A 17,081-nucleotide genomic window follows, 5' to 3' on the forward strand; every position below is an offset into this window, starting at 1 on the left:
CAGGAAGTTAACTCAAACAAATGTAACAAAGAAGGGCTTAATATAATTTTCCCCACACCCTACAGAGTTTGAATTTTATGACACATCTAGGGTTGCATCCTATCATATTTCCTTGTTCTTACTTGGAAAAGGGAAATATTTTTCAATAATCTATTCTCTATTAACTTTTAATGTTATTTTTCTAGTTTATCTTCTGTAATCTAAGCTTTGTAATTTTAATATAGAACTCTGATAATGTATCTGTGTTATACTTATAGAGTTAGGGTCCTTCCTTTCCCTTATTTGTAAGATATTATTTAAGTACATGTTTGTTCATAGATGACTCTCTTGTAACATTTATTTAAACCAAAGTTGCTATGGTTAGTGGTTTGTAATATTTACACATATTAAGCACATATATTTCTCTAACTTTTAAGCAGTAGGTCTTGGCTGACCTATCAATATAAATCCCTTTAAATTTATCGTAACTACTAATGCAGTAAATGTCATCTAATTGTATACTGTAACTTTGTTTGGTCCTATTTAACAGAAGTTTCCTGACTTGTGCTCATGATGGGCAATTATGTGCCTTGAATTAATGATTCTATATATAATCATTCATTCATTCAATAACTTTAAGTTTCTTTAATTCTTGAAAAATTTTATTGTATGCCAGAAACTAACATTTGTAAACCAACTACACTTCGATTAAAAAAAAAAAAACTTACAAAATTCTTTATTGATTTCTCAATTTATTCTATGTTTTAGATATTGGTTTGCTGCAAATCCACTTGATATCAACAAATCCCCTGGAACTGTGGACTCCATCAGAATTCAAAAAAGCAAAGGGTCCATTCCCACTGATTTCAAACCTGAAAAGAAACAATAAAAATCAGTTTGGGACCATTTTCAGCTATAATCAAAAATATAATTAAGAATAGAGCAATTTGAAGCATTTTATACAAAACACTGAGCTTTACTCACCTATCACAATACTCTACTCCCCAAATATCTGTTTTTTTAAAGCAATGTAGGTATTTAATATTACTATTATTATTAGCATAATCTGTCAACTTATTTAGGGCAATAGGTAGAAAGACAGAGATACAAATAGACAAAGAGAAATAATAGATATAAATAAAAGCTTATATCTATCTCCATTTATCTAACTTTATCTAACTATATTTATTTCTTTCGAGAGAGAGAAAGTGCTTCTAAATCAAGTGATATATGGAATTTTTTAAAAGCAGTTCCCTAGCATATTACCTGGTATATTTTTAGCCAATGTTCAGTTTTGAAAGTAAGAAACAAGATTTATATTCATTTGGCACTTTTGAAATATACTGATATGGAAACCAAGGAGACTAATTATAATAATTTTTATCAATTTGCATCACCAATTCAATGGACATGAACTTAGGCAAACTCCAGGAGATGGTGAGGGACAGAGAAGCCTGGCATGCTGCAGTCTATGGAGTCAAGAAGAGTCAGACATGACTTGGCAACTGAACAACAACAAAAGCAATATTATTTATTTATATAACTATTTCTTGAGGGAATGTTGTTTCCTGACTTTGTATCCATGTCTTCCTGCCTTAATATTATTAATTGCTAGATAGAAAAATGGAAACCAATTTAGAACTATGGAAAGATGAAAGATTATACTCATTGCATAAAAAGAAAAAGATTGATTATCAACTAAGCAAATTGATAAAATTTATTTACAGTGAGTTGGCTGTTCATATCAGGTGGCCAAACTACTGGAGCTTCAGCTCCAGCATCAGGCTTTCCAATGAGTATTCATGGTTGATTTCTTTTAAGACTGACTGGTTTGATGTCCTTGTTGTCCAAGGGACTCCCAAGAGTTTTCTCCAGCACCACAATTTGAAAGCATCAATTCTTCTGTGCTCTGCCTTCTTTAAGGTCCAGTTCTCACATCCATACATGTCCACTGGAAAGATCATAGCCTTTACTACACAGGTCTTTGTCAGCGAAGTGATGTCTTCTCTTTTTATCATACTGTCCAAATTTGTCATAGTTTTCCTGCCAAGAGGCAATCTTCTTCTAATTTCATGGCTGCAGTCACCATCCACTGTGATTTTAGAGCCCGAGAAGAAGAAATCTGTCACTGCTACCACCTTTTCCCCTTCTATTTTCCATGGAGTGATGGGACCAGATGCCATGATCTTAGTTTTTTCTAATACTGAGTTTTAAGCCAGCTTTTTCACTCTCCTCCTTCACCCTCAACAAGAGGTTCTTTAGTTCTTCTTTGCTTTCTGCCATTAAAGTGGTATCATCCACATATCTGAGGTTGCTGATATTCCTCCAAGAAATCTTGGAGAGTTAAAGACTTTTAACTTGGAAATATGGTTATTTCCATATGGTCTCTAACACTTTAAAGAAAAAAAAAAAGAGATCTTACAAAAATTTTAAAAGTACAATACATGTGCTTTGACTTTGAATTTGCAGAAGAGTTGAATTTCAGTTAGCAATAGGAGGGTTTATTAGCAAGAGCTTGACAATAAAAATAAAATGAAACAAGGAACAAAAATAAAAATGGAAAATTTCACTGCATGCCATATAACAAAATTAGAAGGAAGGTGGGTTGGTCTAGGGTATGTTTCAATCTAAGAAGACACATGTCACAGGGTAGAAACTGAGAAAGACAATTACACATAGAAAACAGGGAGACTTATTTACAATAATGCAACTCAAACTGATTTAAAGTTTTTATACAGCACCAGAATAGAACCTTTCCTAGTAAATTTGAAACTCACCCAGCATTGAATGTAGTGCCATTTGTCCATTTCCAAGACTCTCCTAGTTTTCTGCTTAATCCAATCCAGTACATAGAAGTTCCTGCATGCTTCTTCAAAAATTTCTTTCACACAAATCAGAGAATTATCCATTACTCGATATTTTATAGCATATAGCTAACATACTTCTCACTGGAACATCCCATTTTGATTTACATCCTAATTTGTGTGCCCTAATGCTTCCATAGCAACAAACAACACAGATGGTGATGTTCAGGTTAGCTTTATGAGAATAATTTTCACTTTGCTCTTTTACTTCTTAAATATATCTAAGTAGTAGAGTGACTTCTAACAAGTCATCAAAGCTCTTTGAGCTACTATGTCTTGAATTACCATTAAGGATAACTTCTCTCTCTCAAATGAGAAACTGATGAAAAAATCATATTTGACTTCCTTTCCTACAAGTTCTACTGCATAAAACACCAGTATGTTTCTCACAGAGTAAAGGACAGAGACTCTAAACTGACAGGATGTTATGTCTGGCTGACAAATTCAGGAGCTGAGTATTTCTATAAGAACAGGCATATCATGTTTCTTAAGGGTGGCAGAAGACTAACACATATCTTATTCTGTGCACAGATCTTCTCTCCCAAATTATAGAGAGGTGAGGGTGTTTAAAGGAAAGTATAAGTACTGTTAAAATAGGAAAACTCAGAAACTACTTTGAATAGATACCAGTGGCTACTGCTGCTGAAGCTGAAGCTCCAATACTTTGGCCACTTGATGAAAAGACATAACTCATTGGAAAAGACTCTGATGCTGGGCAAGTTTGAAGGCAAAAGAAAAGGGGGCGCCAGAGGATGAGGTGGTGAGATAGCATCATCCACTCAGTGGACATGAATTCGAGCAAACTCTGGGAGATAGTGGAGGACAGAGGAGTCTGGTGTACTATAGTCCATGGAGTTGCAAAAAGTCAGACATGACTTAGTGACTGAATAACAACAGATACCAGAATAATAATGTCATTGCTGTATGATTTCACTTATATGTGGAATCTAAACAACAAAACAAATGATCAAACACAAGAAGACAGAAACAGAGTCTCAGATACAGAAAACAAATAGGTGGTTGTCAGTGGAGAGATGGGTGGGGAGAGAAAAGAAATAGTTGAAAGAGCTTTGAACTTGCAGTTGCAAAATAATGAGTCATGGGTATGAAATGTACAAAGTGGGGAATATAATCTATAAATGCTTGATAGCATCTGGGGATATATATCATATGGTGACATATCATAACTAGAATTATCCTGGTGGTCATTTTGAAAAGTATTGAAATATCAAACCACTATTGTGTGTAACAGGAACTAACATATGTTACAGGTCAATTAAACTTCAAAAACAAACAAATGAAAAAACTCATAGAAAAAGAGATGGGATTTGTGGTTACTAGAGGTGGGGTGGGAGGAGGGGGGAATGGATGAAGGTGGTCAAAAGGTAAAAACTTCCAGATACAAATAAGTGCTAGGAATGTCATGTACAACATGATACATATAATTAACATATTGTATGTTATGTATAGAATTTGTTGAGAGAGAGATGCTCAGAGTTCTCAACACAAGAAAAAAACTATTTTCTATTTCTTTAATTTTATATCTACAGGAGATGATGGATGTTCACTAAATTCATTGTGATAATCATTTCATGATGGGTGTATGCAAGTCAAATCATTATGCTCTATACCTTAAACTTATACAATTATATCTCAGTAAAACTAGAAGAGACAATGTAATTTCCATTGCACATTGTCTCCTATAATCAGAAATCTAATTTCTGGGAGAATATGATTTCTTCTAATAAAATATATTCCACAGTCTCTCCTACTGATTCCTTGCTACTGAACCACAAACCTATAGTTTTTCTTCATAAATAAACAAACCGCTCCACCAAACATTTGCCTTTCAACATAGAGATCAAACATATGGATACCAAGGTGGGAAGAGGAGAGGAGGAATGAATTGGAAAATTGGGATTGACATATACACACTTTTGATAATATGCATATAATAGACAGCTTATGTGAACCTCAGAATCAGTGCTCTGTGGTGACCTAAATGGGAAGAAAATTTTTTTAAAAAGGGGATATATGTATACATATAGCCTATTCAATTTGCTGTACTATAGAAACTAACACAACATTATAAAGCAATTATACTACAATAAAAGCTAATTAAAAATAAATAATTTGTATTTCCATCTCATGTGAATTGCTTTCTTTCACTTTGATGTTCCAAACCCTTACTCCTTTCTTCTTCTCTCAGATGACATATAAGCCTCAATTGCCTAACTTGTCCATGAGAGTCATTTCTTATAAAGCCCTCATATGTACATAATTAACTTGGTTTTCTCCTGTTAATCTGTCTCATGTCAGTTGAATTCTTAGATCAGCCAGAAGAACATAGAAGGGTAGAGGAATTTTTTCCCCTCTCTGACATAATCATGAAGTATTAGCTTTTATCATTTTTTTTTCTCTTTGTACAAAATTTAGCTTTGAAATAATTGAAAACTTTTCCCTTTTCTTACCATATCCTCTGGTGTATCAATCTGAGCAAGTTCTGATCCCTGTGAATTGCAAAATCTTTTACTGGCTGTCCAATTTCTGGTATCATCCGAAAAATAGAAGCACTTCCTTCTTACACCAATCCACTCCTCTGAACATTGCATAGCTTTGGCACTTTCTGAAGATATCAAACATAATACTGAAAAAAAAAAAAGAAATGAATAAAAACAATTACAAAGTGTTTGTACTCATTCTGGTGAATCAATTTTATTTTTCACTACCATGGTTTGAAACCTGAAAACTAGCTTCACTCATGGAATGATGGATGAATTCAATTCCTCTGTTGTCCATAACGAAGACCATTTAGTGGTTGAGAAGTCTAGACTTTATTTTATTTTCCTGGCTTCTATTTTGAGAAGTGGAACTGCACATCTCTCATGGTCTATATTGACATCCTACCAAAACTTATGCTGCAGATTTAGCAACCAAGGAAGAGACATAAATATAAATAGTGTCAAGGACCAATGTAAGAAATAAAGGCTCATTTTTACCTCAAAGAAATGTAAAGGTTAAAGACAGGAGAGGACATATGAGCTAAGGAAGTGAAATTCATCATAAAGGACAATGAATCATTGAAATCTGAATTAATCAAATATTGGTTCTATGTAACCAATATTTAGTGCCAAAGAAGCTGGAATAATGATGACTTTATTTCTCTGTACGTTGTTTTGAGAATTTACTGTTTCTGGATTTTAGTGAGGTGCTGAGTAATTAGGTTAGATAAAGTCCTGGCCCTCCAAATGTTTAAAGCTAATTAATGGGTACAGTGTCAAGTAAACATTTAAATGTAGAGCCAACTCCTAACTCCTGACTTTTTCTCTTCTGTAATACTCAGAACTGGATCCAGACTACCACAAACAGGTAATAAAATACATCGTTTCAATTTTACCTTTTTAGTGAATAAATGAATGTAAATATGTCTTAGAGAAACTCTTCCTTCTAAATATTTAATTTACAGATGTTTAAATATAATTAGTATTGTGCTCTCAGAACTTTATAATGACAGAAGAAGTTATAAGCAGGAATAATATCAGAACTTTTGTGAATGACAAAAAGAAAGAAAGAAAACGAGACTCAAGAATGTTAATGGTTAATTTAATTTCAGAGCTAAATTCAGCAAAACTTGCAGATGGAAAATCAAGTTCTGGAGACTATTAGGCTACAAGTCATAAATTAAAATCTACCTTTGGGTATTTTTCACAACATAGACCCATGATATCCAGAAAAAAATGTAAACTTCTTCATCTTTGAAAATTTACTCCAACAGAGAAAATCTTGAAGTAAATCCCTAGTTCCATATTTTCCTTTTTTCTTTTAACATAATAGAAATAAGCAAACATTTTCATAGAGCAACTATTAGTAATATAACTCACTCTTGATCCAAAAGAAATTAAAGAAATAATGCAATTATGGAGACAGTGTTGTATGGTAGTTAAAATATCAGAAATTAGAGAACTGGAATTTAGCCAACAGAAAAGAATCTCAATTCTGGTTGGCCCTGGAATTTATTATTTGTAAAAAGCGACTAACTCACTCTGATTGCTATTTCTTTGGGTGTGAATGGATTTCGTAACTATTTCATAGTCTTGTGTAGATTAAATATAAAAATATAATAATAAATATAGTATATTTAACATTATTAAATTATTAATTAATAAATTATTAAATTATTATTTATTAGTTCACACAAAATACTCTCAATTAAACAGTTATTGCTATTGCTGTCTGAGGGTTATCTGAGAATTTATGATTATTTTATTCAAAGATCAAGAACTCTTAAGAAGTCAAGAAGATGACTAAGTTCTCAGAGTATTTTTAAGAGAGGCAAGGAAGGTGGTACATGTGTGCTCAGTCGCCTCAGTCATGTCTGATTCTTTGTGACCCCAAAGAACCGTACATAGTCAGCTTTCTCTGTTCATGGGATTTTCCCAGCAAGAATACTGCAGTGGGCAGCCATGTCCTCCTCCAGAGGATCTTCCCGACCCAGGGATCAAACCTGCGTCTCCTGCATTGTAGGCATATTCTTTACAGTGGAACTACTGGAAAGCCCCAAGGAAGGTGGCAAAAGCTGCCAAGCTAGTAGGAACCTGAGGTTGTCTCTACAGTCCTTTTATTACTGCAGAGTTGAGAGATTTGGGGCTAAGCATGAGGTATAAATGCATAGCCTGCTGCATGAAGAACCAAAGAAAATTCACAAGTCACCCACCTGTTACTACTACAAGGACAGCTATAAAAATCAGGGCAAGTATAAGAAATTTATTTTCCTTACACCAGTCTTTTTTCAACTTGCAAACTGTAAAATGAAAAAAAAAATTATTGTAAAATTTCCAGAGAAATTCTGACTGGGAACTGATTATTCATTTATTCCTCTGCCATAATAATCAATCAAGAAACTCTCACTAAAAGCATCTACATTTTAAATTAATAAAGGATATACTGGCCTTACAAAGTACTAATACAAGGAAGATAAGCCCCAGTGACTGCTGTAACTGCTCAGATTGGCAGTGGGGAGTGAGGAGAGTACTTAGATTTGATGGAAGGAAGAAAGAAAAACAAGGTTATCCCTAAGGTGGAAATAGTGTGAATGAAAGATTAGAATCAAGAAAGCATCATAATCAACAAAAGGGCTATAATCAGACAAATGGCTACAAAGGAAATATGAATCAACCAAAACAAAGATAGGGAAGAAAAGAAAGTCATAAGTATGTATGACAGAAGAATTGAAATGTAAGATAAATTGTTTGTTTTTTTTTTTAATTTGGTAAGCAACAGAGGGCAGAAGTTTAATTTCTTTGAGCAAAAGCATGTTAAGCTAAAAACAGCAATTTGTACTGAGCAGAATAAATTACAAAGGAGAAGGAATTTAGCACTTGTGGAAATGTTAGGACATTAGGAACAAACAGTAATAATTCTATTAATGACTAAGATCGCCATGTCTGACACATTATTCAGTTCAGTCATTCAATCATGTCTGACTCTTTGTGACCCCATGGACTGCAACACATCAGGCTTCCTTGCCCATCACCAACTCCCAGAGCTTTCTCAAACTCATGTCCATTGAGTCGGTGACTCCATCCAACCATTTCATCCTCTGTCATACCATTAGCAGATATAAAAACAATCTGGGAAGATTGTGTACACACAGGCACACACACATTTAATACCAGAAAAAGAAAAAATTTGAAGAAAAAAATAAAAAAGATGTCATACACTCTGTCTCTATTCAGAGTTGTATCACAGACTTAGTGGTTGAAAGTGAAGTTTTTAGGTTTTGTAGGGGAGGCAAAACTTTAACTATACACATCTTGGGTTTTCAGCTGGCTTTTTTTTTTTTTTTTAAACAAAAAGACAGATTAATAAGAGAAAAACAATTTATTAATGACTGTGGTGCACACCACTTGGGAAAAACCTAAATGAAGAATAATTAAAAGCAATAGCTTAGAACCCCAGCTAATGGAGCATCTTCCACAAAGGACAATACATTTCTAGAAAAAATGAGAGGACAGAAAAAGCAGTTTTTGACTTTTAAGAGTGGCCAACTGTGAGAAGGCAAATATTTAGGGAGAAATTAATAGAGTAATTGAGAGAATTTGTATCCTGTCTTTGGGCAGAAACAAAGGCAGGCACAATGAATTTTCCCTGCTGTTTATTGGTTTCTACATGCCTTCAACTCAAAGTCATTTTTATATCAAAAGGCAAATTTTGAGGTGACATGTTCCGGTTTCCTTCAGTTTCATTATCACAATAAAAAGGGTAAAGGATTCTAATGGAAGAGATGTATCTGCAATGATTTCAGACAGTATGATTACATAAAAAGAAACACCAACAGAATCAACTTTTATTTCCTTTAATTTTCTTGTATCACTGACAACAGCTAGAGCTCTACTAGGTTGAAGGGTACAAAAGAGTGAGCACCTTTTCTTGTTCTTAATCGTAAATCTATAACATTTCATTACTGAACATCATAAAAATGCTGCATAAACTTAACATATAAAAGAGAGATGGGTGAAGATGTCGGAGTAGGAACACCCTGGGGTCACCTCAACTCACAGGCACATCAAAATCACAGCTACCTGCTGAACAACCATCAATGAAAAAGACTGAAACCTACCAGAAAATATCTTCTATAACTAAGGATATAAATAAAGAGCCATAAAGAGATGGGTAAGAGGGGTGAACTCACAGTTTAGTCAAGTCCCGTATGCCCCATGCGGGTGATTCACAAACTGGAGAGTAATTATATTGTAGAGGTTCTCCCACAGATGTGAGAGTTCCTTAGGCTCCTCAGATCCCTCAGCCTAGGGATTCCGCACCTGAAGGATGGGCACACAGGGCATTTGGCTCTGAAGTTCAGCGGGGTTTAATTTTAGGAGTCTCATAGGACTGGGGAAATAGAACCGTCACTCTTAAAGGGCACATGTTGGGGGCCGGCATGAGGCACTCCGCCCATGGCAAAGGTCATGAGGAAGGAGGCTCGACATACGCAAAGGCGGGATCGAGCCTCAGGAGTTCCCCTGGAAATTCTCGAGCATCTACCCCCATAACCAGAGCCTGCCTACTTTACTACTTTGTGCTCTATCCTACACCTCTGACTTTACGGGGGGCTGTCCCCCATCACCTCTTTCGGAGAAGGAGTTAACTTAGAGCTCCAGTTAATAATAATTCCTGGGCGTGGCAGGAGTGTTTCAACTTACAAACTCCTCTGAAGGTTCTCTAGCCTGCCTGACAGGCTTGTCCGGCCACATGTGATTGCTCACAGCCTCCCAACCGTGAGAGGCACGAGATGCTTTAAATCTTCTAAAAACAGGTTCCTTAGAAAACCATTAGTATAAGTATAATGGGCTTATTAGAAATTGTATTGGTGAAGGGTTTTTCATTTGTTGAGCCAATGTTTGTTGCTAAGACTCCACATCCCCTGCCCTTACACATATTAATGAATATATAGAAGAAATAAGTATTAACCTTTGATATAAATCACATTAGACCTTAGGCTAAGTAAATTCTTTCCTTAACCAAAACCCACTACACCCTCACCCTGTAGGAATGTAACTTTATTTGGGTGGTTCTGTTTTAAGAATAATCACCCTTGGAGAAAAAAGTGTTCTGGTTGCCTGACCACTGTCACAAGGAGAGGGTCATAAATTGTCAGCAGGCCCCCCTGGTCAGAAGATGATGTAACACCTCTAAGACCTCTGTATACATTTGTATGAAGCACTTGACTTTAATAAAAGTCAGGACTGCTGTCCCCAGGTGACTTTTGTATAACATCTCAGTGTATAAAAACAGACTCTGGAAAATAAAGAATTGGGATCAGTTCCTCAAAATACTGGTCTCCCCATGTCTCTCTCTCTCTCTCAAACTCTGGCTGAGTCTCCATCTGGAGCGTGGAACCCGCCATGCTTACTAATTATGCCTGGGCTTCTAAGATCCGACCGGGGAGGCCTCAGTGTTTACTCTCCTTCTCCTCTCCTTCGGGAGAATGGAAGGACGCCTGCAGCCTACGTAAGTGGTGCAAGCTTCTTGTCTTGAAGTTTTATTGGTCTCCCACGTAAATCAAGCTACTCAGCCTCTTTTCTCCACTGAATTTTCCTACTGAGCTATCCACATTCTATTACTCTTTACATCTCTAATTAATGTATAATTGAAGCTATTGTATCCTGATCCTTGCGGAAGCCGTCTCCCCTTTGAATACCCTGAATCAGCCGGGGCTAGACCCCGGCAGGCACACACAGAATCTCACACACTTCAGGACCCAGGGCAAAAGCAGAAATTTGATAGGAGCTTGAGCCAGACCCACCTGCTTCTCTTGGAGCATCTCCTGTAGAGGCTGGGAGGGCCTGCATCTCATCGTGGAGACATGGACACTGGTGGAAGCAAACGGCTTCCACACTGGGAGCTTCTTCTGGCAGGTAAATGCTGGTGTAGGACGAAGTCATCCTGGAATCTTCCCTCTAGCTCTTTGGCACCAAGACCTGACCTTGCTCAATAGAAAGTAGATGCCAGTAATGGCAGGCTTCAGGTCACACCCCTTGCTCGGTGGGGCCACCCAGCCCCACCCACAGAAGACAGGCCATAGGCTGCATAAAGTTCTTCCGAGCCCACAGTAGCCTATGGCCATGGTTGGCCCACAGGAGGGCCCCAGGACCCAGGTTCACCTACAAGTGATCTTGCTGTCCAAGGAGCCCACTCTGGACTCTGAGTCAGCCTTACCCACTAGGAAGCAAACACCAGAGGTGAGAAAATGATAGTCAGACAGCCTGTAAAATCAGCCTGTTCACAGCAGGCCAGACCATGCCCTGGGATCAGCTTAACCTCAGCCCTCACCACTAGCAGGCCAACACAAGCTTTAGGACACCCTAGGCCAGACCGTGTACCCAATCATGACAGGAACCAGCACCCCCTCACCAGCAGCCTGACACCAGATCTGGGATACCTGGGCCCTGCAATCAGACTCCAGGGCTGCTCTACCTGAAGGCAGTTCTTCACTAACCCCAGGACCTGGTTTCACCCACTAGAGGGCAGGCAACAACCTCAGGGTCTTCTGGATCTTGACACAAAAAAGGACACAAGGACTTCCCTGGTGGCCCAGTGGTTAAGAACCGCCTTGCATCAGCGTCACTTTTGCTGTCTTGTACACAGGGTTATTGTTATCATCTTTCTAAATTCCATATATATGCGTTAGTATACTGTATTGGTGTTTTTCCTTCTGGCTTACTTCATTCTGTATAATAGGCTCCAGTTTCATCCACCTCATTAGAACTGATTCAAATGGACTCTGTGGGAGAGGGAGAGGGTGGGAAGACTTGGGAGAATGGCATTGAAACATGTAAAATATCATGTATGAAACGAGATGCCAGTCCAGGTTCCATGCACGATACTGGATGCTTGGGGCTAGTGCACTGGGACGATCCAGAGGGATGGTATGGGGAGGGAGGAGGGAGGAGGGTTCAGGATGGGGAGCACATGTATACCTGTGATGGATTCATTTTGATATTTGGCAAAACTAATACAATTATGTAAAGTTTAAAAATAAAATAAAATTAAAATTACAAAAAAAAAAAAAAAAAGGAACCGCCTTGCGATGCAGGGGACGTGGATTTGACTCCTGGTCAGGGAGCTAAGACCTCACATGCCATGGAGCTAAGACCTCACATGCCATGGAGCTAAGACCTCACATGCCATGGAGCAACTAAGCTCACACTCCACAACTAGACAATTCATGTACTACAAAGATCCCACAAAAGACAACAAGATTCTGCCTGCTGCAACTAAGACCTGATGCAAAATTATGACAAAATTAATTAATTTGAAAAAAGAAGAAGCAGATTCACAGATAGGAAACACACTATTGGTTACCAGTGGTGAAAGGGAACCTCTAATGATGTGAATGTAGACATATTAATAAAGCTTCTGACTCTCACTTTTTTGCATTTATTACTGTAATCTATTTGTACCTTTCTATCTGTCATGTACACACCCATCTATCCATCCATCTGTCCATTCACATGCACACCCAAAACACAGGTGTGTGTAAACATGTGTGTAGTTACCCTTTACCAAGAATTCAGTGTTTATCTGGCAATGAAATAAAATGTCTTCATAGATTCTGTCCTATTTATTCCTTATAACAATAGCTAGAACACAGGATTAATTATCTTCATATTATAAATGCAGAAACAAATGCTCAGAGAGATAATATTTAAGGTCATCTAAGGTCACTTTTGGAGAAGGCAATGGCACCCCACTCCAGTACTCTTGCCTGGAAAATCCCATGGATGGAAGAGCCTGGTAGGCTGCAGTCCATGGGGTCGCTAAGAGTCAGACACGACTGAGCGACTTCACTTTCACTTTTCACTTTCATGCATTGGAAAAGGAAATGGCAACCCACTCCAGTGTTCTTGCCTGGAGAATCCCAGGGACGGGGGAGCCTGGTGGGCTGCTGTCTCAGGGGTCGCACAGAGTCGGACACGACTGAAGTGACTTAGCAGCAGCAGCAGCAGCAAGGTCAGCTTAAAATTATAAAAAGCACTTATGTACACTCAATATTTTTTGTCCTTTTGCTCTCGAGCTCTTTTCCTGTCCCACTTCTTTTGTATTCTTCTCGTTTGAATTTAATTTCTGCGAGTTCATAGCTTAGAGAACATTCCATGAGGAAATGCTGGAAACTCTTTTGGAGATCTAAGGCTACTCTATGCATATGTGTAAGCATTTTATCCACTTTTAAATGAATCATGAGTGACATTATATCCATTCACTAAAGAAAGACACTTCTAGTTAAAATTTGTCAAAATTGAGATAGACAGCCTTGAAAGGCAGAAATATTCTCATCACTGAAGGTCTTCTAATACAGGCTGCTAGGAATGCTGTAGTTGGGAATACCACATTAGACAAGAAGTTTTGTTAAGTGACTGCTGAAGTCTCTTTAACTTTTAAGATGATCAGATTTATTTATTAAGAGAGTTATCGAGTAGCCAGTGTTGGAATTTTTATCAGTGGTTTCAATTGTTATCTGCAATTTATATCAAACGTTTAATTTTTCCCTTTACTGTCTTTATCTTGAAGTTTTATAGGTTGCCTATTCCAGTCCTTTGGCACACAATTCACTCATTTTGTCTAACATAAACCCTATGAATTGTTGTGCCTGGTGGGGTTTTGTTTTGTTCTGTTTTTGTGCCTTGCTGTTGTCACTTGTTTGTTCGTATTTCAGGCACTAACTACAACTTTGTTAGGTTCATTCGATCCTTATACTTCTTTAAAAGCACTTTTAGGTCTCATTATGCATCCTTAAGCCACCTTCAGACTTTCTCTACTTCTATTTCTTTTTTTTTTTTAATTGGAATATAATTGGAGTACAACGTTACATTAGTTTCTGCTGTACAATATCATGAATCAGTCAAATATATACATATATCCTCTCCCTCTTGAGACTCCCTCCTACCCTCCTCTTTACTTCTATTTATATTTTCCATGATTTTAAGGTGGTAAGGAGGAAACAACAGAAGCTGCTAGATGCCTAATGATTCTTGACGTCAACCAGAGTTAAGATCAGTCATTTAAAAACACCTTCATTCACTTTAGCCAGACATTAGCTATTTCTACCCATTCTCAGGCTGTGCCAGTTGAATCGGGGGAAAAATATCTTGATTACAGGATGGGACAAAACTGTAGTAAACAACCTCTTTCATTTCTGTAAAAGCACATTTAAAAAATCTTTTGTATTGGAATATAATACGCATGCCACAAAATTCAACTCCGAGTATCTTTATATACACACGAGCTTATGTATGCCCTCTCTTGCAGATATAAAACTCTGCATATTTTCCCAAACCTTCTGCTACTTTGCAGCAGTACTTTCACCCCTACCATACCTCACTTCCTTTAGCAGTTTTCCTCCCAAGTAAGAAAGTTAGCATTTTGAGGCTGTCTTGTATTTGATTTTTATTTCTCTTCCTTTTATTCTCATTCATTCTATGCAACTTAACTGTCATGTGTATCCAGTTGTCATGCCTGTCAATATATAGCTCCAGAATAATAATAGAAAAGGTGGTAAATTAATCCAGATCAATAGGAGGAAACCAAGATCCTTGTATACATCACTTATAAAAAAAACACTGAGCTTGACTAACAAGATAGAATTGAAACAACTGATGATCAAAATAGGCTCTTGCAATCCAAATAAACTTTCACTACTGGTTTAAATCAAATATAAATGTAGACAAACTTGTTAGTTCAGAAAAGAAATCAGAAAATTGACTCATCCACAGGCAAGGAACATCATGAAATGAGTGACAACTTTTTGTTCTCTAACAAGAAAAACATCTTGAGTGGAGCACATAGAAAGTAGTATTTATCTTGTATAGCACTTCACGCTATTTTTGAAGTGGTCTCTCACTTTTCATTTTTATAGAAAACCTATACACCAATCATTAATAATAATTATACACAGACATTGTCTGTATAGATTCAAACACATTTATTATTTGTGTGACTTTGAGCAAGTTACCTAAATGCTCTTTCTCAGTTGTCTGTTTTGTAAAATTGAGAGGAAAATTGTACTAATCTTGTAAAAATGATACAGCAATCAGATGAGACACTATATGGACAAAGCTCAGAATGTTCATACCTGGCATTTATGTCAAACATATTTCTCTCTCTCTCCTATCTATCTGTACACATATATTTTGGTATATTTTGTGTTACTTTGGAATCTGCTTTTGAACCCCAGCATTTATGTGACCTAAAATAAAGCAATTCTTTGTGAATAATTTTATGTATGAAGCTATATTATGTTTAAAGAAAGTTACATCTTTATGTTCTTTGTTAGATCACTGATTCACTTTTGTTGGTGGTCAGCATTACTCTCTAGGTTTTAATGTATTGAAATACCTGCAATTATGACAACCAAAAATCTGTGCATACCTTTTATTTGCTTTGTAGAGCCAGTACTCTGTTCATTTCTGTGGAATTGAGAAGCTTATATACAAGGACCAATGACCATCCCCTAAGTTTTACTCAATCTTGCTAGAGGCTTGGGTAACTTCACTGTGGTTGGTCCATGTCTGGTGAATTTTTGGAAGCAGCCACTTATGGAATTGGATCAATCTGATTCTAATTTTGGGTTTAAATTGCTATTTTTTTGACTTCTGGAAAGTTATATGAACTCTTTTCATGGTGTTATTTCACTGCTCCTGTAGAAAAACATCAGATCAGATCAGACGCTCAGTCGTGTCCAACTCTTCACAACCCCATGAATCGCAGCATGCCAGGCCTCCCTGTCCATCACCAATTCCCGGAGTTCACTCAGACTCATGTCCATCGAGTCGGTGATGCCATCCAGCCATCTCATCCTCTGTCGTTCCCTTCTCCTCCTACCCCCAATCCCTCCCAGCATCAGAGTCTTCTCCAATGAGTCAACTCTTCACATGAGGTGGCCAAAGTACTGGAGTTTCAGCTTCAGCATCATTCCTTCCATAGAAATTCCAGGGCTGATCTCCTTTAGAATGGACTGGAGGATCTTCTTGCAGTCCAAGGGACTCTCAAGAGTCTTCTCCAACACCACAGTTCAAAAGCATCAATTCTTCGGTGCTCAGCCTTCTTCACAGTCCAACTCTCACATCCATACATGACCACAGGAAAAACCATAGCCTTGACTAGACGAACCTTTGTTGGCAAAGTAATGTCTCTGCCTTTGAATATGCTATCCAGGTTGGTCATAACTTTCCTTCCAAGGAGTAAGCATCTTTTAATTTCATGGCTGCAGTCACCATCTGCAGTGATTTGGAAGCCCAGAAAAATAAAGTCTAACACTGTTTCCACTGATTCCTCATCTATTTACCGTGAATTGATGGGACTGGATGCCATGATCTTCGTTTTCAGAATGTTGAGCTTTAAGCCAACTTTTTCACTCTCCACTTTCACCTTCATCAAGAGGCTTTTGAGTTCCTCTTCACTTTCTGCCATAAGGGTGGTGTCATCTGCATATCTGAGATCATTGATATTTCTCCTGGAAATCTTGATTCCAGCTTGTGTTTCTTCCAGTCCAGCATTTCTCATGATGTACTCTGCATAGAAGTTAATAAACAGGATGACAATATACAGCCTTGACATACTCCTTTTCCTATTTGGAACCAGTCTGTTGTTCCATGTCCAGTTCTAACTGTTGCTTCCTGACCTGCATACGAATTTCTCAAGAGGCAGATCAGGTGGTCCGGTATTCCCATCTCTTTCAGA

General features: G+C 37.4%; 1 protein-coding gene across 1 annotated transcript; it reads right to left on the minus strand.

The window, feature by feature from the left end:
- Positions 1-686: 686 nt before the first annotated feature.
- On the minus strand, positions 687-11,287 carry CLEC2A (C-type lectin domain family 2 member A). The gene is made up of 5 exons (XM_005907138.2): positions 11,149-11,287; positions 7,558-7,644; positions 5,315-5,490; positions 2,757-2,860; positions 687-851 (listed from the first exon to the last, which is right to left on the minus strand). Exons 1-5 carry the CDS (start codon positions 11,285-11,287, stop codon positions 737-739), a joined length of 621 nt encoding a protein of 206 aa, XP_005907200.2. The 3' UTR covers positions 687-736.
- Between the last annotated feature and the right edge of the window lie 5,794 nt (positions 11,288-17,081).

This window comes from Bos mutus, chromosome 5 (assembly GCF_027580195.1).
Source record: "Bos mutus isolate GX-2022 chromosome 5, NWIPB_WYAK_1.1, whole genome shotgun sequence".
Classification (NCBI taxonomy): domain Eukaryota; kingdom Metazoa; phylum Chordata; class Mammalia; order Artiodactyla; family Bovidae; genus Bos; species Bos mutus.

Coding starts and splice junctions, on each gene's coding strand:
- CLEC2A (XM_005907138.2), bottom strand. CDS start 11,287: ATGACTTCGTCCTACACCAGCATTTACCTGCCAGAAGAAGCTCCCAGT. Junction 7,645..11,148: donor AGATGCTCCAAGAGAAGCAG/GTGGGTCTGGCT, acceptor TTCATTTTACAG/TTTGCAAGTTGAAAAAAGAC. Junction 852..2,756: donor GGCACTACATTCAATGCTGG/GTGAGTTTCAAA, acceptor GTTTCTTTTCAG/GTTTGAAATCAGTGGGAATG.